Source organism: Ovis canadensis, chromosome 5, assembly GCF_042477335.2.
Source record: "Ovis canadensis isolate MfBH-ARS-UI-01 breed Bighorn chromosome 5, ARS-UI_OviCan_v2, whole genome shotgun sequence".
NCBI classification, from domain to species: Eukaryota; Metazoa; Chordata; class Mammalia; order Artiodactyla; family Bovidae; genus Ovis; species Ovis canadensis.
In genome coordinates this window covers 122,001,733-122,024,258 of record NC_091249.1, presented here as the reverse complement: position 1 = coordinate 122,024,258, position 22,526 = coordinate 122,001,733, and the positions used below count along the sequence as shown (strand labels likewise).

Below are 22,526 nucleotides of genomic sequence, written 5' to 3'. Positions count from 1 at the left end.
TGAAAGCCACATATTGAAATGGTGGCATTACACGATAGAAAGACCCTGAGTTCCCAGGTCACCAGATGGAGAACTCCTAATGAATTATATCAGAGTTTATGGAAGCAAGAAGTAAACATTTGTTTTGTTAATTGTGATTTCAGCATTTGTCTATTGAGAAAATTAGCAATAAATAAATCATACAGTTTCAGAAAGAATAAACAGGCTACACAAATGCCTGGGAATCTGGATGGCATCAGCGCCATGAAAGCCAGCCTCAGAACCTAGAAGGCAGTGGAGCAGCCCCCCCAGTGCACTGAGGGACAATAATACCTACTCTAGAATTAATAAATATCTGTTAGTATTTAAATATGTTTTGTTTATAATGTTTGGAAATAGATAAGATTTCATATAAAACTTTATCTAACTGCATGCTGTTATTTAGTTTGGGTAGAGTTCAAGTAACAAATGGCATGAATTTATCCCTGCCTCAACTTGTTAGATATATGGGCTTCCCTGGTGGAGCAGACGTTAAAGAATCCGCCTGCAATGCGGGAGACCTGGGTTTAATCCCTGGGTTGGGAAGGTCCCCTGGAGAAGGGAAAGGCTACCCACTCTAGTATTCTGGCAAGAATTTCCTGGACAGAGGAGCCTGGCAGGCTACAGTCTATGGAGTTACATTATTAAATATAAGGGTAGAATAAATGCATTTTCATATTATTTCCCTTCTATTCATCATCGTAAGAGTCCTCTCCCAAATGAAGGGATAAAATCAAGGGTAAGAAACAGACAACAGTGAATTCAGGAAACACTGGCCCTAACAGAGAACAGTGGTCAGGAGTACTCCCAGGATGATTGTGATGGAGCCTAGCAGGTTCCAGCTGGTGTAAGGAGACACTTAAATGTAACATGTTCAAAGCTGAAGTCGTCACTTATTCTCCATCCAACCTATGTCCCTAAAAGGGCTCTTTGAGACTGAGTTAAGTTTTAGGAAACTTTATTCTAAATAACACTACACTAACTCATACTCATCCTTCCAGATTGGTTTTAAAAGTTTTCTGGAATTCTTTCTACCTTGGGGCATGCTGTGTTTTCCCCTGCGTTGTGAAATCATCTCCATAAGTTTCGATAAGCTGTCCTTAAAGAATTTTACTCTTGTTTTGCTATGTCTTTTGACAGCTTTCAATCACATCATAATCCTGTTGTGATAACCACACAGATTAAGTGTCTCAGGTCAGTTCAGTCACTCAGTCCTGTCCGACTCTTCACGACCCCATGAATCACAACATGCCAGACCTCCCTGTCCATCACCATTTCCCGGAATTCACTCAAACTCATGTCCATCAAGTCAGTGATGCCATCCAGCCATCTCATCCTCGGTCGTCCACTTTTCCTCCTGCCCCCAATCCCTCCCAGCTTCAGAGTTTTTTCAAATGAGTCAACTCTTCGCATGAGGTGGCCAAAGTACTGGAGTTTCAGCTTTTGCATCATTCCTTCCAAAGAAATCCCAGGGCTGATCTCCTTCAGAATGGACTGGTTGGATCTCCTTGCAGTCCAAGGGACACTCAAGAGTCTTCTCCAACACCACAGTTCAAAAGCATCAATTCTTCGGTGCTCAGCTTTCTTCACAGCCCAACTCTCACATCCATACATGATCACTGGAAAAACCATACCCTTGACTAGGCAGACCTTTGTTGGCAAAGTAATGTCTCTGCTTTTCAATAAAAGCTATCTAGGTTGGTCATAACATTTCTTCCAAGGAGTAAGCTTACTTTTAATTTCATGGCTGCAATCGCCATCTGCAGTGATTTTGAAGCCCCATAAAATAAAGTCTGACACTGTTTCCACATCTATTTGCCGTGAAGTGATGGGACCAGATGCCATGATCTTCATTTTCTGAATGTTGAGCTTTAAGCCAACTTTTTTCACTCTCCACTTTCACTTTCATCAAGAGGTTTTTAGTTCCTCTTCACTTTCTGCCATAAGGGTGGTGTCATCTGCATATCTGAGAGTATTGATATTTCTCCTGGCAATCTTGATTCCAGCTTGTGCTTCTTCCAGCCCAGCATTTCTCATCATGTACTCTCCATATAAGTTAAATAAGCAGGGTGACAATATACAGCCTTGATATACTCCTTTTCCTATTTGGAACCAATCTGTTGTTCCATGTCCAGTTCTAACTGTTGCATCCTGACCTGCCTATAGGTTTCTCAAGAGGCCGGTCAGGTAGTCTGGTATTCCCATCTCTTTCAGAACTTTCCACAGCTTATTGTGATCCACACAGTCAAAGGCTTTGGCATAGTCAATAAAGCAGAAATAGATGTTTTTCTGGAACTCTCTTGCTTTTTCCATGATCCAGCAGATGTTGGGAATTTGATCTCTGGTTCCTCTGCCTTTTCTAAAACCATCTTGAACATCTGGAAGTTCACAGTTCATGTGTTGCTGAAGCCTGGCTTGGGGAATTTTGAGCAGTACTTTACTAGCGTGTGAGATGAGTGCAATTGTGCGGTAGTCTGAGCATTCTTTGGCATTGCCTTTCTTAGGGATTAGAATGAAAACTCACCTTTTCCAGTCCTGTGGCCACTGCTGAGTTTTCCAGATTTGCTGGCATAGTAAGTGCAGCACTTTCACAGCATCATCTTTCAGGATTTGAAACAGCTCAAGTGGAATTCCATCACCTCCACTAGCTTTATTCATAGTGATGCTTTCTAAGGCCCACTTGACTTCACATTCTAGGATGCTTGTCTCTCGGTGAGTGATCATACCATTGTGATTATCTGGGTTGTACAGTTCTTCTGTGTATTCTTGCCACCTCTTGTTAATATCTTCTGCTTCTGTTAGGTCCATACTACTTCTGTCCTTTATCGAGCCCATCTTTGCATGAAATGTTCCCTTGATGTCTCTAATTTTCTTGAAGAGATCTCTAGTCTTTCCCATTCTGTTGTTTTCCTCTATTTCTTTGCATTGATCACTGAGGAAGACTTTCTTATCTCTCCTTGCTCTTCTTTGGATCTCTGCATTCAGATGCTTATACCTTTCCTTTTCTCCTTTGCTTTTCACTTCTCTTCTTTTCACAGCTATTTGTAAGGCCTCCCCAGACAGCCATTTTGCTTTTTTGCATTTCTTTTCCATGGGGATGGTCTTGATCCCTGTCTCCTGTACAGTGTCACGAACCTCCATCTGTAGTTTATCAGGCACTCTGTCTATCAGATCTAGTCCCTTAAATCTATTTCTCACTTCCACTGTATAATCATAAGGGGTTTGATTTAGGTCATACCTGAATGGTCTAGTGGTTTTCCCTACTTTCTTCAATTTCAGTCTGAATTTGGCAATAAGGAGTTCATGATCTGAGCCACAGTCAGCTCCTGGTCTTATTTTTGCTGACTGTATAAAGCTTCTCCATCTTTCACTGCAAAGAATATAGTCAGTCTGATTTTGGTGTTGACCATCTGGTGATGTCCATGTGTAGAGTCTTCTCTTGTGTTGTTGGAAGAGGGTGTTTGCTATGACCAGTGCATTCTCTTGGCAAAATTCTATTAACCTTTGCCCAGCTTCATTCTGTATTCCAAAACCAAATTTGCCTGTTACTCCACGTGTTTTTTGACTTCCTACTTTTGCATTCCAGTCCCCTATCATGAAAAGCCATCTTTTTTGGGTGTTAGTTCTAAAAGGTCTTGTAAGTCTTCATAGAACCATTCAACTTCAGCTTCTTCAGTGTTACTGGTTGGGGCATAGACTGTGATATTGAATGGTTTGCCTTGGAAATGAACAGAGATCATTCTTTTGTTTTTGAGATGGCATCCAAGTAATGCATTTCGAACTCTTTTGTTGACCATGATGGCTACTCCATTTCTTCTGAGGGATTCCTGCCCACAGTAGTAGATATAATGGTCATCTGAGTTAAATTCACCCATTCCAGTCCACTTTAGTTCACTGATTCCTAGAATGTCGATGTTCACCCTTGCCATTTCTTGTTTGACCACTTCCAATTTGCCTTGATTCATAGCCCTAACATTCCTGGTTCCTATGCAATATTGCTCTTTACAGCATCAGACCTTGCTTCTATCACCAGTCACACCCACAACTGGGTATTGTTTTTGCTTTGGCTCCATCCCTTCATTCTTTCTGGAGTTATTTCTCCACTGATCTCCAGTAGCATATTGGGCACCTACCCACCTGGGGAGTTCCTCTTTCAGTATCCTAGCATTTTGCCTTTCATACTGTTCGTGGGGTTCTCAAGTCAAGAATACTGAAGTGGTTTGCCATTGCCTTCTCCAGTGGACCACATTCTGTCAGACCTCTCTACCATGACCCGCCCGTTTGGGTTGCTCCACGGACATGGCTTGGTTTCATTGAGTTAGACAAGGCTGTGGTCCTAGTGTGATTAGATTGGCTATTTTTCTGTGATTATGACTTCACTGTGTCTGCCCTCTGATGCCCTGTTGCAACACCTACTGTCTTACTTGGGTTTCTCTTACCTTGAATATGGGCTATCTCTTCGTGGCTGCTCCAGCAAAGCACAGCTGCTACTTCTTACCTTGGACGAGGGGTATCTCCTCACCGCTGCCCCTCCTGACCTTGAAGGTGGAGTAGCTCCTCTAGGCCCTCCTGCACCCGTGCAGCCACCGCTCCTTCAACGTGGGGTTGCTACTCCTGGCCGCTGCCCCTGGCCTCAGATGTGGGGTAGCTCCCCTCAGCTGTCCTACACTGTTGCAGCCTGGCACTCTGGGCTGCTGCCCCTGACCTTGGACATGGGGTAGCTCCTCCCGGCCGCTGCCCCTGACCTCGGACGCGGGGTAGCTCCTCTGGGCCGCCACCCCTGGGGCGTGGGGTCCTCCCAGCTTCTGCTTCTGACCTGGGACGTGGGGTAGCTCCTCTTGGCCGTGCTTGTGCACCGTCAGAGCCACCCGCGCTTGTGTTTAAGACTAGATTAATGACAAGACTCCAGACTCTAGTGACTAAACTGATTTAGGAGATTGTAGACAAGTTGAAATATAAGATGATTCCACAATGCCGGGGCAGCAGAGGGCCATCCATGGCTCAATATCCTGCAAAATATTGTATCTGGAAATGCAGGAAGAATTGTTTCAGTGTACATGTCCATTTTAACTCAACGGACTGCAAAGAAATTATAAATCCTGACTTTGAGTTACTCAGTTGCACTGTAAGCTCTATTCAGTGTGAAAGTGACACCTAAAACTCTTCAGCATGCAGTGTGTGTGGGACCCACTAGATCAATAGTCTAGCTTACAGGGGAAAGTGAGACTGAAATGGTAAGATCTGACGTCTGAGACAGAGGATATCATTGGGAATGGCAGAAGCCTAAGGACCCTGGAGCCTTCCTTGACTGGCAGCTCTTCATGCCTGGAAGAAACAGGATCACTACCCAGGATGAAGGTGTTGGGTGGGTGAGAGCAGAACAATTTTTTAGCTCTCTGAGCAGACAATATCCATAGGGTGTTTTAAAATTCAGGAACTACAAAGCAATAGCAATTCAATAGGTTCCAAATATTTTTAATGTGGGCCCAAGTAATGGTTATAGACAAGTTGAAAACAAACTGTTTCTTTGCTAACCTACTTTTTAAAAGTAGCCAAGGAGATTTATTTGATGTTAGGTGTTTTGGTTTTGTTTTAATTTTGGAAAACTTTCTTGTAAATATCTGTGCTTTAAATCCTGTCCTTTATAAGAAGTTGTGATCTTGAAGCTCTGTTATTTGGGCAAACTAAGTATAGTGAAAGAAAATAAAAATAATGGTCCAAGCACACTCAGATGCAATTTGCTACTTGAAACAATCACTCTTCCAAAATGAAAAATTAACATTGAGTTAAAATTTTTTCATTCATGTGCCCAGAAAATTACTTTTAAACCTTCTGCTTTAAAGGTGTATGACAGATTTAATATGACGAAGTTGGGTTGTGAGTATGAAAATTATGTTTAAATGTGTCTCTGAGGACATGATACATTCACTTTCCAGAATGATCCATGTTTCCTAAAAAAATGATTTATGTTTCCTAAGAATGGATTAAAATGGAATTGGGGAAAATGCTCCTGGAGTATTAATAGACAGTTCTATTCAAGAGCCAGTTTTTGTATGCAATTGAAGTAAGGTCATTATAATAATAATAGGTATTATAGATTATTATAATAGATTATTATAATAATGATATGCTTTATACAAGTCCCATGGTAACCACAAAATAAAAACCTACAGTAGATACACAAAAGATAAGCCCTAGCCACAGTAATCAGAGAGAAAAAAGAGATAAAAAGAATCCACCTTGGAAAGCAAAACCATCACTGTTTGCAGATGATATGATACTATACATAGAAAATTCTAAAGTCGTCACAGCTCTTCAATGAATTTTATAAATGTTTCAGAATACAAAATCAATACACAGAAATATGATGCATTGCTATACACTAACAGCTATCAGAGAAATTAAGAAAACCATCCCATTTACCATCGCATCAAGACAGAAACATACCTAAGGAGGTAAAAGACCAATAGCCAGAAAACTGTTAAAGGCAATAATGATAGAAATTGAAGACAGCATTAAGAGATGGAAAGATAAACCGTGTTCTTGGGTTGTAAGAATTCTGTTACAATGGCCAAATTACCCAAGGCAGTCCACAGATTCAGGGCAATCCCTATCAAAATACTAAGGGCATTTTTCACATAACTAGAACAAATAACTTAAAAATGTATACAGAAACACGAAAGACCCCGAAAAGGTAAAACAGTCTTGAGAAATGAAGAAGCTTTGCCTCATAAGCAAATCTGTATGGTACTGGCCCAAAAACAGACACACAGGTGAATGGAACAGAAGAGAGTCCAGAAATGTTCACACACTTACAGTAGATTAATCTATGATAAGGAGTTATGGATATAGAGTAAAGTATCTTTAAAAAGTAGTGCTGGGATAGATGGACAGATACATGTAAAAGAATGAAAGTAGGACATTCTCTAACACTACATTCAAAAATAAACACAAAATGGATTAAACACCTAAGTGTAAAAATTGAAGTTCTAAATGCAAGACCAAAAACTCCTAGAGCAATACATAGGCTAACCTGTTTTGACATTTTGGGAGGCTCTTTCTGCTATAGCAAAAGAAGTAAACAACTGTGACCTATTTAATAGCTGTTGCACAAAAAAAGGCAACCATCAACAAAACAAAACAAAAAACCCTGCTAAATGGGGGGAAATATCTGTAAGTGGTATGAGCAATAACGGGTTAACATCCAGAATCTATAAACAGCTCGTACAACTCAACATCAAAAAGAATAAACAGCTCTGTTTCTATAAAGAGCAGAAGATCTGAATAGATGTTTTTTACAAAAAGGACACACAGATGGCCAACAGGCACATGAAAAGATGCTCAACATCACTAATCATATGGAAATTGCAAATTGAAATCACAATGAGATATCACCTCACCCTTGCCAGAATGGCTTTCTCCAAAAAGAGCATGTATAACCAATGTTAGCAGGCATGTGGAGAAAAGGGCCCCTCACACGCTGCTGTCACCTCTGCTGAGGGTGTTAACTGGTGCAGCCACTGTGGGAAACAGTATGGAAATGTCTCGAAAACTGAAAATGGAGCTACCATATGCCCTAGCAGCGCCACTCCCAGGTACATATCCAAACGAGAAAAAGCACCAATTTTACAAAAAAACATGCGCTCCAATGTTCACTGCAGTGTTATTTACGATTGCCAAGATATGGAAGCAACCGGAATGTCCATCAGCAGGTGAGTGGATAAAGTAAGTGTGGTATAGATGTACAATGGAGCACTACTCAGCCATGAAAAGAGTGAGACTTCCATTTGCAACATGGATCGGCTTGGAGGATCTTATCCTAAGTGAAACAAGTCAGACAGAGGAAGACAAATACTTTATGATATCACTTATATGTGTCTATACCTCTTTATCCCCTATTCCTCTCCTGCCCCTCCCCTTCCCTCTTCCTATTGGTAACGACTAGTTCATCCTCTGTATCTGAGACTCTGTTTCTGTTCTGTTATATAAAGAGAGTTACAGATACAGAGAATGAACTAGTCGTTTCCAATAGGAAGAGGGAAGGGGGAGGAGCAGGAGAGGAATAGGGATAAAGAGGTACAAACTAATTTGTATAAAATAAGCAGCAAGGATATATTATCTAATAAAGGAAATATCAATATTTATAAATGGAGCATAACCTTTAAAATTATAAATCTATTACAACCTATTATATAATAATGTACATCAAACATATCAATAAATTTTTTAACTTAAAAATACAAATTTTCAAATAATGGACACTTCAGAAGGATCATACACCATGATCATGTGGGATTTACCCCTTGAATGTAAGTGTGGTTCAAAATACACAAGTCAATAAATGTGATACACCACATTAATAGAATGAAAGATTAAAACCGTATGATTATTTCAGTAAATGTGATTATATTACATCTTCATGATTAGAAACTTTCAACAAATTAGGTATGGAAGGGACATGCTTCAACATAACAAAGGACATAAATAATATGCCCACAGCATATTTTACTCATCTCTTTCAGAAACTTTTCCACAGTTTATTGTGATATACACAGTCAAAGGCTTTGGCATAGTCAATAAAGCAGAAATAGATGTTTTTCTGGAACTCTCTTGCTTTTCCAATGATCCAGCGGATGTTGGCAATTTGATCTCTGGTTCCTCTGCCTTTTCTAAAACCAGCTTGAACATCTGGGAGTTCACGGTTCACGTATTGCTGAAGCCTGGCTTGGAGAACTTTGAGCATTACTTTACTAGCATGTGAGATGAGTGCAATTGTGCAGTGGTTTGAGCATTTTTTGGCATTGCCTTTCTTTGGAATTGGAATGAAAACTGACCTTTTCCAGTCCTGTGGCCACTGCTGAGTTTTCCAAATTTGCTGACATATTGAGTGCAGCACTTTCACAGCATCATCTTTCAGGGTTTGAAATAGCTCAACTGGAATCCCATCACCTCCACTAGCTTTGTTCGTAGTGATGCTTTCTAAGGCCCACTTGGCTTCACATTCCAGGCTCTGTGGCTCTAGGTGAGTGATCACACCATCGTGATTATCTTGGTTGTAAAGATCTTTTTTGTATAGTTCTTCTGTGGAAAATTCTGAAAGAGATGGGAATATCAGACCACCTGACCTTCCTCTTGAGAAACCTGTATGCAGGTCAGGAAGCAACCGTTAGAACTGGACATGGAACAACAGACTGCTTCCAAATAGGAAAAGGAGTACATCAGGGCTGTATATTGTCACCCTGCTTACTTAACTTATATGCAGAGCACATCATGAGAAACGCTGGACTGGAAGAAACACAAGCTGGAATCAAGATTGCCGGGAGAACTATCAATAACCTCATATATGCACATGACACCACCCTTATGGCAGAAAGTGAAGAGGAACTAAAAAGCCCCTTGATGATGGAGAGTGAAAAAGTTGTCTTAAAGCTTAACATTCAGAAAATGAAGATCATGGCATCTGGTCCCATCACTTCATGGGCAATAGATGTGGAAACAATGGAAACAGTGTCAGACTTTATTTGTTGGGCTCCAAAATCACTGCAGATGGTGACTGCAGCCATGAAATTAAAAGACGCTTACTCCTTGGAAGAAAAGTTTTGACCAACCTATGACAGCATATTGAAAAGCAGAGACATTACTTTGCCAACAAAGGTCCATCTAGTCAAGGCTATGGTTTTTCCAGTGGTCATGTATGGATGTGAGAGTTGGACTGTGAAGAAAGCTGAGTGCTGAAGAATTGATGCTTTTGAACTGTGGTGTTGGAGAAGACTCTTGAGAGTCCCTTGGACTGCAAGGAGATCCAACCAGTCCATCCTAAAGGAGATCAGTCCTGGGTGTTTATTACAGGGACTGATGTTGAAGCTGAAGCTCCATTACTTTGGCCACCTCATGTGAAGAGTTGACTCATTGGAAGAGACTCTGATGCTGGGAGGGATTAGGGGCAGGAGGAGAAGGGGACGACGGAGGATGGGATGGCTGGATAGCATCACGGACTCAATGGACGTGAGTCTGAGTGGACTCTGGGAGTTGGTGATAGACATGGAGGCCTGACGTGCTGCAGTTCATGGGGTTGCAAAGAGTTGGACACGACTGAGCAATTGAACTGAACTGAACATTTTACTCAATGGTGAAAAGCTGAAAGTTTTCTCTTTGATATTATAAAGAAGAGAAAGTTGCCCCCCTCACTGTTTATACTTAACATAGTACTGAAATCCCTAGTGATAGCAAGTAGTAGAAATAATTTAATAGTTTTGCAAATGATGTGATTTTACATATAGAGAATTCAAAAGAGCCCAGCAAGTTAAAACTGCTGAATGAATTCTGTACAGTTACAGGATTAAAAAAAAAATCAACATACAGAAATCAGCTGCTTTTCTAGACACTGACAATGATCTAACTTAAAAGAAATAAAGAAAGCAATCTTTTAACAATACTGTCAAAAAGAATAAAATACTTAGGAATAAATTTAACTAAGGAGATGACAGTTCTGTGCTATCATCTCTTGAATTTAGTGATGAAAGAAATTGAATATACAAATAAACTGAAAGATATTCTATGCTCATCAATCAGAAGATTTTAATATTGTTAAAATGTTCCTACAAGCTGAAGTGATCTATACATTCAGTGTAATCCCTATCAAAATGTCAATGACATTTTTCACAGAAATAGAAAAAGCAATTCTAAAATTTGTATAAAACCCCAAAAGACCTCAGTTAGTTCAAGCAGCCCCAAGAAAGAATGAAGCTGCAGGCATCACACTTCCCAATATCAAAATGTATAATAAAGCTGTAGTAATCAAGCTTCCCTGGTGGCTCACACAGTAAAGAATCTGCCTATAATGTAGGAGACCTCGGTTCAATCCCTGGGTTGGGAAGTTCCCCTGGAGAAGGAAATGGCAACCCTCTCAAGTATGCTCACTTGGAGAATTCCATGGATAGAGGAGACTTGTGGGCAACAGGCAGTTGGGTTGGAAAGAGTCAGATGTGAATGAGCAACTGACACACAGTAATCAAAGTGATCAAAACAGTATGGTGCTGGCATGGAGCAGACATAGACCGTGGACCAGAGTGGGGGGCCCGGAGAGAAGCTCACTCGTGTACGGGTAGCTAATATCTGACAAGGGAGCCGGGAGTACTCACTGGGGAAAAGAGAGTGTCTTCAATAATCGGTGCTAGGAAAACAGAATTTTCACTTGTAAAAGAATGCAATCTGTTCCCCTATCTCATACCACTCACGAAAGTTAACCCGAAATGGACTGAAGTCTTAGGTGGAAGAACTGAAACTATGAAATTCCTAGAGGAAAGCATAAGGGGAAAGCATCTTGACATTGGTCTTAGCAATGATTTTCTGAAGTTGACACTAAAATCAACAAGCAGGAGTACATTAAACTAAAAAGCTTCTACACAGCCAAAGAAACAAATATGAAAAGGCAACATGGAATGGGATTCGATATTCCCAAACCATCTATGTGATAAGGAGTTAATGTGCAAAATATATAAGGAATTCTTACATGTCAATAGCAAAGATTCAAAAAATCAAAGTATAAAATGGCAAAGGACTAGAATAGACATTATTTCAAAGATATACAACAGCTGACAGGTACAAAAAAGTGCTCAGTATTGCTAATCATCAAGGAAATGCATATAATAACCACAATAAGCTATCGCCTCACTCCCATTAGAATGGTTATTGTCAAAAAGCAAAAGAGAGAAGTGTTGGCAATGATGTTGGAGAAAGGGGAACCTCTGTGCACTGTTGGCAGAAATGGAAACTGGTGAAGCCACAAAGGAAAGCAGTTTGGAGGTTCTGCAAAAATTAGAAATAGAGCTGACATGTAAATAGCAGTTCGAATTCTGGGTATATATCCAGAGGAAACAAAATAAACATCTTGAAAAGATATCTGCAGTCCCGTGGCCATTGCGGTATCGCTTACAATAGCCAAGGCACGGAAGCGACCGAACCGGACTTCAGCGAAATAATGGATAACGGACTAGCACTCAGCCTAAAATAAATACAATAATAATACAATAAATAAAAATAAATAAAATAGTACCATTTGCAGCAGGGTTTATAGACCTAGAGAATATTATGCTTAGTGAAATAAGTCAGACAGAGGAAGACACACACTGCATCATCCCATTTATATGTGTACTCTTAAAATGCAGAACTCACAGAAACAGAGGAGCTTGTTAAGGGCTGAGGAAAGGAGAGATGGGACGTGTTAGTCAAAGGTACAACCGTCCAATTTTAACATGCCCCCGTCCTGAGGCTCTAAGGGACAGACTGGTGACTATAGTTGACAGTGTTGGATTAAGTACTTGAGCCTTGCCAAGAGAGTGGACCTTGAGTGTTTTCATTACCCACATACAAAAGAGTTAGTTATGCGGAATAACGGAGGTGGTGATTAACCTTATTGTGGTAATCATTTTGTAATATGATTTGTCTTAAATTATGTGGTACAACTTAAACTTATACAATGTTATATGTCAGTTATATCTCAATAAAGCTGAAAGAGAAAGCAGAAACTGCAGTGGAACTGAGGAAGTCTTTGAGGAAGGAACAGGTTAGAGTATTCCAGTAATCAAATAATGAAACTTTCAACTTCCAAAAAGGAAAAAATATAGAATTATTGGGACAAGTTTGGAATCAGTGAAAGGTCATATATCCATGCCTTTTTTGAAGATCATTATCCAGGCTGAACATCAGAATGAAAATAAAGTATACCAGTTCAGTTCAGTTCAGTCGCTCAGTCATGTTCGACTCTTTGGGACCCCATGGACCGCAGCACGCCAGGCCTCCCTGTTCATCACCAACTCCCAGAGTTTACTCAGACTCATGTCCATTGAGTCCGTGATGCCATCCAACCATCTCATCCTCTGTTGTCCCCTTCTCCTCCTGCCCTCAGTCTTTCCCAGCATCAGGGTCTTTTCCAATGAGTCAGTTCTTCGCATCAGGTGGCCAAAGTATTGGAGTTTCAGCTATAGCATCAGTCTTTCCAATGAATATTCAGGACTGATTTCCTTTGGGATGGACTTGTTGCATCTCCTTGATGTCCAAGAGACTCTCAGGAGTCTTCGCCAACATCACATAAGCATCAGTTCAAAAGCATCAGTTCATTGGTGCTCAACTTCCTTTATAGTCCAACTCTCACTTCCATGCATGACTACCGGAAAAACCAAAGCTTTGACTAGATGGATCTTTGTTCACAAAGTAATGTCTCTGCGTTTTAATATGATATCTAGGTTGGTCATAACTTTACTTCCAAGGAGCAAGTCTCCTTTAATTTCATGGCTGCAGTCATCATCTGTAGTGATCTTGGAGTCCAAAATAATAAAGTCTGTTGCTGTTTCCATTGTTTCCCCATCTATTTGCCATGAAGTGATGGGACCAAATGCCATGAAGTATACCAGAGAAAATGCCAATTTTAAGACTGCCAATTTATTCCACTTTGTTTTGACAAGCTTAGGATTTTAAGACACCATCTTTCCAGATAGGTTTTTCAGTACTTCCCATTAAATTCCAAACATTTGAAGTGTGCATCTCATTTAAGCCTCATCTTAATTGTTTTCTGTCCTTTATTGAGCCCATCTTTGCATTAAATGTTCCCTTGGTATCTCCAATTATCTTGAAGAGATCTCTAGTCTTTCCCGTTCTGTTGTTTTCCTCTATGTCTTTGCATTGATCGCTGTGGAAGGCTTTCTTATCTCTCCTTGCTATTCTTTGGAACTCTGCATTCACATGGATATATCTTTCCTTTTCTCCTTTGCCTTTAACTTCTCTTCTTTTCCCAGATATTTCTAAGGCTTCCCCAGACAACCATTTCACCATATTGCATTCTTTTTCTTGGGGATGGTTTTGATCACAGCCACCTGTACAACGTTATGAACCTCCGTCCATAGTTCTTCAGGCACTCTGTTTACAAGATCTAATGACTTGGATCTATTTGTCACTTCCACTGTATAATCTTAAAGAAAATTTGAATACCAAGGAAACATTTCATGCAAAGATGAGCACAATAAAGGACAGAAGCAGTATGGACCTAACAGAAGCAGAAGATATTAAGAAGAGGTGGCAGGAATACACAGAAGAACTATACAAAAGTGATCTTCACGACCCAGATAATCACGATGGTGTGATCACTCACCCAGAGCCAGACATCCGGGAATGTGAAGTCGAGTGGGCCTTAGGAAGCATCACTATGAACAAAGCTAGTGGAGGTGATGAGATTCCAGCTGAACTATTTCAAACCCTAAAAGATGATGCTGTGAAAGTGGTGTACTCAATGTGCCAGCAAATTTGAAAAACTCAGCAGTGGCCACAGGACTGGAAAAGGTCAGTTTTCATTCCAATCCCTAAGAAAGGCAATGCAAAAGGATGCTCAAACTACCACACAATTGCACTCATTTCACACACTAGTAAAGTAATGCTCAAAATTCTCCAATCCAGGCTTCAGCAGTACGTGAACCATGAACCTCCAGATGTTCAAGCTGGTTTTAGAAAAGGCAGGGGAATCAGAGATCAAATTGCCAACATCTGTTGGATCATGTAAAAAAAGCAAGAGAATTCCAAAAAAACATCTTCTTCTGCTTCATTGACTATGCAAAACATTTGACTGTGTGGATCACAACGAACTGTGGAAAATTCTCAGAGATGGGAATACCAGACCACCTGACCTGCCTCCTATAAATCCATATGCAGGTCAAGAAGCAACGGTTAGAACTGGACATGGAACAATGGACTGGTTCCAAATAGGAAAACGAGTACATCAAGGCTGTATATTGTCACCCTGCTTATTTAACTTATATGCAGAGTACATTATGTGAAATGCAAGGCTAGATGTAGCACAAGCTGGAATCAAGATTGCCAGGAAATAGATCAATAACCTCAGATATGCAGAGGACACCACCCTTATGGCATAAAGTGAAAAGAATTAAAGAGCCTCTTGATGAAAGTGGAAGAGGAAAGTGAAGAAGTTGGCTTAAAATTCAACATTCAAAAAATGAAGATCATGGCCCCTGGTCCCATCACTTCATGGCAAATAGATGGGGAAACAATGGAAACAGTGAGAAACTTTATTTTGGGGGGTTCCAAAATCACTGCAGATGGTGACTGAAGCCTTGAAATTAAAAGATGCATGCTCCTTGGAAGAAAAGCTATCACCAACCTAGACAGCATGTTAAAAAGCAGAGACATTGCTTTGCTAACAAAGGTCTGTGTAGTCAAGGCTATGGTTTTTCCAGTAGTCATGTATGGACGTGAGAGTTGGACCATGAAGAAAGCCGAGAACCAACGAATTGATGTTTTTGAACTGTGGTGTTGGTAAGTCTCTTGAGAGTCCTTGGACTGCAAGGAGATAAAAGCTGTCAATCATTAAGGAAATCAGTTCTGAATATTCTTTGAAAGGACTGATACTGAAGCTGAAGCTCCAATACTTTGGCCACCTGATACAAAGAGCTGACTCATTTGAAAAGACCCTGATGCTGGGAAAGATTGAAGATGGAAGGAGAAGGGGATGACAGAGGATGAGATGGCTGGATGGCATCACCGACTCAATGGACATGAGTCTGAGTGAACTCCAGGAGTTGGTGATGGACAGGGAGGCCTGGAGTGCTGCCGTCGATGGGGTCACAAGGAGTCGGACACAACTGAGCGACTGAACTGAAGTGAACTAATTGTTTTACATTCCACTACTTTCTCACTTATTTCACTCTCATCTCTTTCAGTATCGTCGAAAAACCATGGCTTAGTCCCCTCAATTTTTCTGATAATGACATTATCAGAGAATGGTATAGCCAAAATGTGTTTAGTATTTGCCCCGTCATAGGTGCTTTATGCATTATTCCATTTTAATCTTAATAATACATAAAAAGAAGGCACTATTTTTTATGTTAAAAATGGAGACACTGAGGAACTGAGTGATTAATCAATACTAAGTGGCAAGATGAAAATTTGCCTAGAGATCTGAGTGCAGAACCTGTTTCTTAACAATTTTCCTGCATTATTCTGTTTATATCATTGAATATTTATCTCTCATCCATCACGTTGACTTGCATTTTATCGTCTCATGTTGTATTACAGTTTTTTTATGCATTTTTCTTTTCCAGTACAAACTATTCAACTGAGGTAACTAGAAAGCACAGATGCACAAGCATATTCATCTAACATTCCCATTTTAAAGACTTTCTAACGTTGCTTATATTGTTATGCATCTCTTTAATATAAACTGTAATAATCCAAGAAGGAATTTGAGGCAACTTATTGAGTACCTTTAACCTGAATGATTTTAAAAGTTTTGTCTCATTTATGTTTTTACAGCATTTAGCACAATTATTTGAATATCTGAAGTGCCCAGAGTTTACTGGATAGATATAGTTAACCCAGGTCTCAGCCCCCAGGTTCCCTCTAACTCACCAGTATTCTAGAGTCGCATTTTTCTTTAATATTTCAATAGCATGATGAGAGCCTCTATCTGCTCTTCTGCTCCACGATACTTGTGAATCTTATGAGTTTGGAGAGGTTTCCATATATTTTCCCTGGTCACATGTCACGTGAGCTGTTTTCCTATGAATCCCTGGTGTTAGCTCCACTCTGATGACTTACCTCCTGAGACTGCCATCTTCTCGCTGTACTGGGCACTGTTCTGCTGACATAGAGTGCTGTGTGGTTGACTCGTCTTTATGGCCTGGGTTGGGCACTCTGGAGACAACGATTAGCAAACAATAGTGTCCACAATCATGCAGCTCATATCTAGTCAAGAAAATAAAACTCATAGAGGCACACAGATAAATGTCAAGTTACAACTGAGATAAGCACGATGAAGGAGAGGCCCATGGTGGATTGACAGCTGTGGTTACTGGGCTTGAACTGAGAAGATGAAGGATAAGTAAGCATTAACTAGCACTGCAGCTAGTTAATGCACTCATCTCACACATTGGTAAAGTCATGCTCAAAATCCTCCAAGCCAGGCTTCAGCAATACGTGAGCCATGAACTTCCAGATGTTCAAGCTGGTTTTAGAAAAGGCAGAGTATCCAGAGGTCAGATTGCCAACATCCACTGGATCATGGAAAAAGCAAGAGAGTTTCAGAAAAACATGTATTTCTGCTTTATTGACTATGCCAAAGCCTTTGACTGTGTGGATCACAATAAACTGTGGAAAATTCTGAGAGCGATGTGAATACCAGACCACCTGACCTGCCTCTTGAGAAACCTGTATGCAGGTCAGGAAGCAACAGTTAGAACTGGACATGGAACACCAGACTGGTTCCAAATAGGAAAGGAGTATGTCAAGGCTGTACATTGTCACCCTCCTTAACTTCTATTCAGAGTACATCATGAGAAATACTGGGCTGGAAGAAGCACAAGCTGGAATCAAGATTGCCGGGAGAAATATCAATAACCTCAGATATGCAGATGACACCACCCTTATGGCAGAAAGTGAAGAGGAGCTAAAAAGCCTCTTGATGAAAGTGAAAGAGGAGAGTGAAAAAGTTGTCTTAAAGCTCAACATTCAGAAAACGAAGATCATGGCATCTGGTCCCATCACTTCACTGCAAATCGATGGAGAAACAGTGTCAGACTTTATTTTTGGGGGGCTCCAAAATCAGAGCAGATGGTGATTGCAGCCATAAAATTAAAAGATGCTCACTCCTTGGAAGGAAAATTATCACCAACCTAGACAGCATATTAGAAAGCAGAGACATTACTTTGCGAACAAAGGTCCGTCTAGTCAAGGGTATGGTTTTTCCAGTGGTCATGTGTGGATGTGAAAGTTGAACTACAAAGAAAGCTGAGTGCTGAAGAATTGATGCTTTTGAACTATGGCATTGGAGAAGACTCTTGAGAGTCCCTTGGACTGCAAGGAGGTCCAACCAGTCCATCCTAAAGGAGATCAGTCCTGAGTGTTCCTTGAAAGGACTGATGCTGAAGCTGAAACTCCAATACTTTGGCCACCTGATGCGAAGACCTGACTCCCTGGAAAAGACCCTGATGCTGGGAAAGATTGAGGGCAGGAGGAGAAGGGGACGACAGAGGATGAGATGGTTGGATGGCATCACCGACTCAATGGATGTGAGTCTGAGTGAACTCCGGGAGTTGGTGATGGACAGGGAGGCCTGGCATGCTGCAGTCCATGGGGTCGCGGAGAGTCAGACACGCCTGAGCGACTGAACTGAACTGAGCACTGCAGCAGAGAGGAGGAGGGGGAAAGGACTTTGCGGGAAGGGGCGACAGTGTGCACACATGGGCAGAACACACCGCAGCGGCTGCAGGAAAGCCCTTGTGTTAGGGACGCACGGACCCCGGCCAAGAGGGAGAGCAGCAAGTCTGGAGGAGCCAGGCAAGCCGCTGAGACAAACGCACAGTCTACCTCAGCCTCTTCCACGAGAAATAGCATGTTTAGAAATAATGTGGCAAAACCAATACAGTATGGTAAAGTAAAGAAAAATAAAAAATAAAAAAGTTAATTCTTTTAAAAAAAAAACATAATTGGTTTTATTTATTTTGCTGTGCCAGGTCTTCGTTGCAACATGCGGGATCTTCTTTTTAGTTGCAGCATGTGGGATCTAGTTCCCCAACCAAGGATTGAGCCCAGGTCCCCTGCATGGGAGCATGGAGTCTTAGCCACTGGACCACCAGGAAGTCCCAAGAGATGTCATCTTCATTCTAAAGCTACTGGGGATTTACTGAAGAGTTTGAAGCCAGGGATTGACGTGATCCATTTTGTATTTTGAAAAAAAAAAAAAATCTGGCTACTCTATAGAGACAAGAATAAAAAGAGTAAGGCATGGTGGATGTAGAGATTATAAACAAGGGGGTCTTAGTCCAGGAAAGACATAATTGTTTAGATAAGGAAAATAATCGTGGAGATGAAGATGAATGCAAGGATTTGAGAAACATCTAGTGCAGCATGAAGCAACCCAGTGGCAGGAGAGAGGACGCCACAAGGGCAGAGGCAACAGCGTGAAAAATGCTTACTAGACACTACAGTCTTCAAAACTGATCAGGCATTTTGAATACGGAAATTTTCACCAGCTATCTCTCTCCATAGACGAGCTTCTCCTTTAAACCTATTTTCTCTCCTTTAAAACCATACTCTCTACCACCATTTTGTTGCATAACATATTTCTGCACTCACAGTAGTTTTTTGATAATAAATTCAATAATATAATTATGATGTGGAATGTTTAATGCTGAATCTCCACCAGCCGAGGGCCCAGCTTTGTACTGCCAGCACTTCCACTGAGCTCTTGCTAAAGTCTACTACAGTTCCACACTTAGTAATATAAAGACTTGAAAGAAATATTGAAGTTATAGCATTTTTTTTTTGGTAGATCTACAATCAAATTCTTAGGCTTAGAATTCCACCAGAACTTTCAAGGTCATGGGGCTGTGTACAGGGATGGGCATTTTCATCTTCCCAGTGGGCACAGTCTACTTCAGGCTTCCTGAAGCCTTTCATAGCATCTCATTCACTGCTGCTGGTGCTGCTTGCTGCTAAGTCGCTTCAGTCATGTCCGACTCTGTGCGACCCCAGAGACGGCAGCCCACCAGGCTCCTCTGTCCCTGGGGTTCTTCAGGCAAGAACACTGGAGTGGGTATCTCATTCACTACTGACTAGCTGAAGTATTTATATCTCCTAGGAGAGGTTGCCTTTTTATTATCTTCTTGTTCTCATTCTGTATGCCATACCTTACCATCAAAATTGTCAGTTTTAATAACCCAAATGGTTTACAGAAACTAAAAACTAATATTTAATTTTCTATACAGAGTAAGTCTTCCATGTTAGCAATATAGAATCAAAATGCTTAACAATGGTGATTTGCAAAGCTGTATATTCCAGGGTGGAAGAGTATCTGTACCTGATATTGGATCTGTTCTTGTGCTCTTTTGAAGGGAATATTCTTCTGTGGCAGAAGCTCCTTTGTTTCCATATCCAGATTTTTTCACCAGGGCAGACAGAGAGTTGGCAAGAATCATTGACCATCACGTAAGTTTGATTTTCTTAAACTAGCAGGAAAAGCTTTGTTCTTTAAAGGCATTTTTAATCGGAAAGTGTAGTTCTGAGATGGAAACAGTGATCATGGAACTCAAAAGTCAATTGCATTTTGACTGAGATTTGCCAAATTGAATTACATCTCACTGTACTGCCTATATACTTCAGTGCCTTCACTGGGGTGCAGAAGGTGTGGCTTTCTTTCACTTATAAAATACTAGCCTTATTCTGTCTCCTGAATTAGTACCGATTTTTGTGAGTGTGTGATAGGAATCTGATGTTGAACACTGAACACTGATTTCTTCTGTAGTGTATTTTTAATGAAAGAGCAAAAATCTTTTGACTCAGTTTTTTCAGTGACCATTCTTTGCTCCTGGAGTATTAGAAAGACTTTAATCATTCTGTTCTTTGTATCAGTTAAACAAGCAGTCACAAGGCAAGGCCACTGAACAGGTTTTAATCCACTGAACTATATATAATCAGTGATTTCTTGCCAAATCATCTATGACTGCTTCTTTTTAGGAGTAGAGTTACTTATATACTTATAAGTCACTTATACAGAGTTACTTATGTAAGTAGAATACTTATACTTTGTTTTTTCTTTTAATATAATGGGGATTCAATACTATGCAGAATGTGTTTAAATTGATTTTATCACCAATTGCGTATTGTTTCTCAGACTGTGTTTATATTCCCATGGTTGATGTTTTACATTCCTTTTATTAGTGATATTTTGAGAAAGAATAAGTGGTTATTTCATATACTGATCCCACTAAGTAGTTATTTATTCACAGAGTCAATACTTAAGGCACTGTGGCAACAGCCACCAGTATTGGGGTTTGGAAACTGAATGATATCCTAGAATTACACAATGAGAGCTATGGTATTGCTATTTTATTCACTAATAAGATTTATGCTAAACCAATATATCACATGTACAAGGCAGTATCACTGTAATTCCTAATAGCTCATCAATTGCAGCAACTATAATTTTGCCAGTCGCTTGGATTATCTGGACTACACTACAGAAGACAGCAGGTTGCCAGTGTATACATGCGCACATATATAGTGTCGTTTTAATAACAGAATAAAAATCTTTTCCCTATCATTCTGTACCCTTGAAAGAGTCGAAAGACTTTAATCACTCTGTGATTAAGCACATTGGCCTAAAGATACAGAGGACACTGTTCTGAGTGATGGAGAGGAGGCTAGGAAATGCCTCCCAAGACCCATCATCTTTTCTTCCTTCCAAGGGTATAAGCAGTGTCTAAGCATTCACTGCCATCAGTTTTTCTACAGATGGGCAAGGCCATCCTTTCTGGAAAATATGTTTGAGAATGGATAGGGTCCAAATTGTTTGATCTGTGGCTGGCCTAATCAAATAGTAGTTTCATAGTACTAACTTGTAGAGGTTTATCGAAGTTTCTCTGAATATCACATTTTTTAAAAGTATTCATCTGTATACATTTCCTTTGAAATAGCTATAACTATAGTGCTTTGTACTAATATCTCACACTTTACAAGTGCTCTTACAGTAGTTAATTTAATCCTTACAAGTCTGTAAAACATTTACCAATAAGAAGAATGTAGCTTTATGATTCCGTTAATTGTTCAAGGTTTTAAAGATAGTGAATGACTGAGTCTACCTGCAAATCAAGATCTCTGGACTATAAATCTACTTTTCTGGTCAATTTTTCATAATTGCTCAATTTCTTGGCTTAAAATTACCAACCTGAATGGGGGAGGGAAGGCGGAGCCTGTAGGACTGACAGTAAGCCAAGCACGCAGCTGCCCTGCAAGTGTCCTGCCGAGCCAGCTGAACGTTAGCAAGGGTCCCTGATGTGCAAGGCACGGGACAGACACCGAGCTGCTGAGCGGACACTCAGGGGCCTTGCACGCTGCTGCTACTCCGCAGCGTGAGGACTGACTCGCTGAGTGAACTGATCTACTGTTTTCATGGAAAATCATATGTAAACAACACCTTCTCTCCGCAACAGTGGCAGGAAGAGCAGAAGACGCGGCAGAAGGAAGACGCGATATGTGAGGCTGAGGAACGGAAAGATAAGGAGTTGCAGGAGCAAAACCGCCTGAGAGAGATAATGAAGAGAAGGGAAGACAAGCTGCACAAGCAGACCAGACCTTATGAGCTTCCTCCCAGGGCCGAAGAAGTCTCCCTAGAAAAGAAAATGACCTAGCCTGCAACCGAGGTCCATATGCCAGAATTCGCTGCATGAAGGAGACCAAGAAAGCTGCAGGTTAGGGAGAAATTCTTAATTAAATGTAATTTCTTAGAAAGGAGTTTATCCTGGTGCAGGTTCTTTAATAGTCATAGCTTAGTCCTAAAAGAACAGTTAGCGCTTGATCATATTCGAGTGACGTGTTTTACTAGTAAAATGTTTTCAAGAATGTGGCTAAAGCTAACTGATTCTTATCTCATGATCATACACATAATGATTCTCAGAGTATTGACATTCACTGAAGAGTTAGATAGACACGATTATTGCATATAATCA

General features: G+C 40.5%; 1 protein-coding gene across 5 annotated transcripts in view; it reads left to right on the top strand.

Moving 5' to 3' along the window:
• Positions 1-22,311, top strand: part of TMEM232 (transmembrane protein 232) — a 277,979-nt gene extending 255,668 nt beyond the window's left edge. For all 5 annotated transcript variants that reach the window (XM_069592668.1, XM_069592667.1, XM_069592669.1 and 2 more), the window contains 2 exons: positions 19,914-20,007; positions 22,011-22,311. In XM_069592668.1, coding sequence (XP_069448769.1) covers positions 19,914-20,007; positions 22,011-22,208 — 292 coding nt within the window. In that variant the 3' untranslated portion in view covers positions 22,209-22,311. The remainder of the gene's footprint in view (positions 1-19,913; positions 20,008-22,010) is intronic.
• The last annotated feature ends 215 nt before the right edge of the window (positions 22,312-22,526 follow it).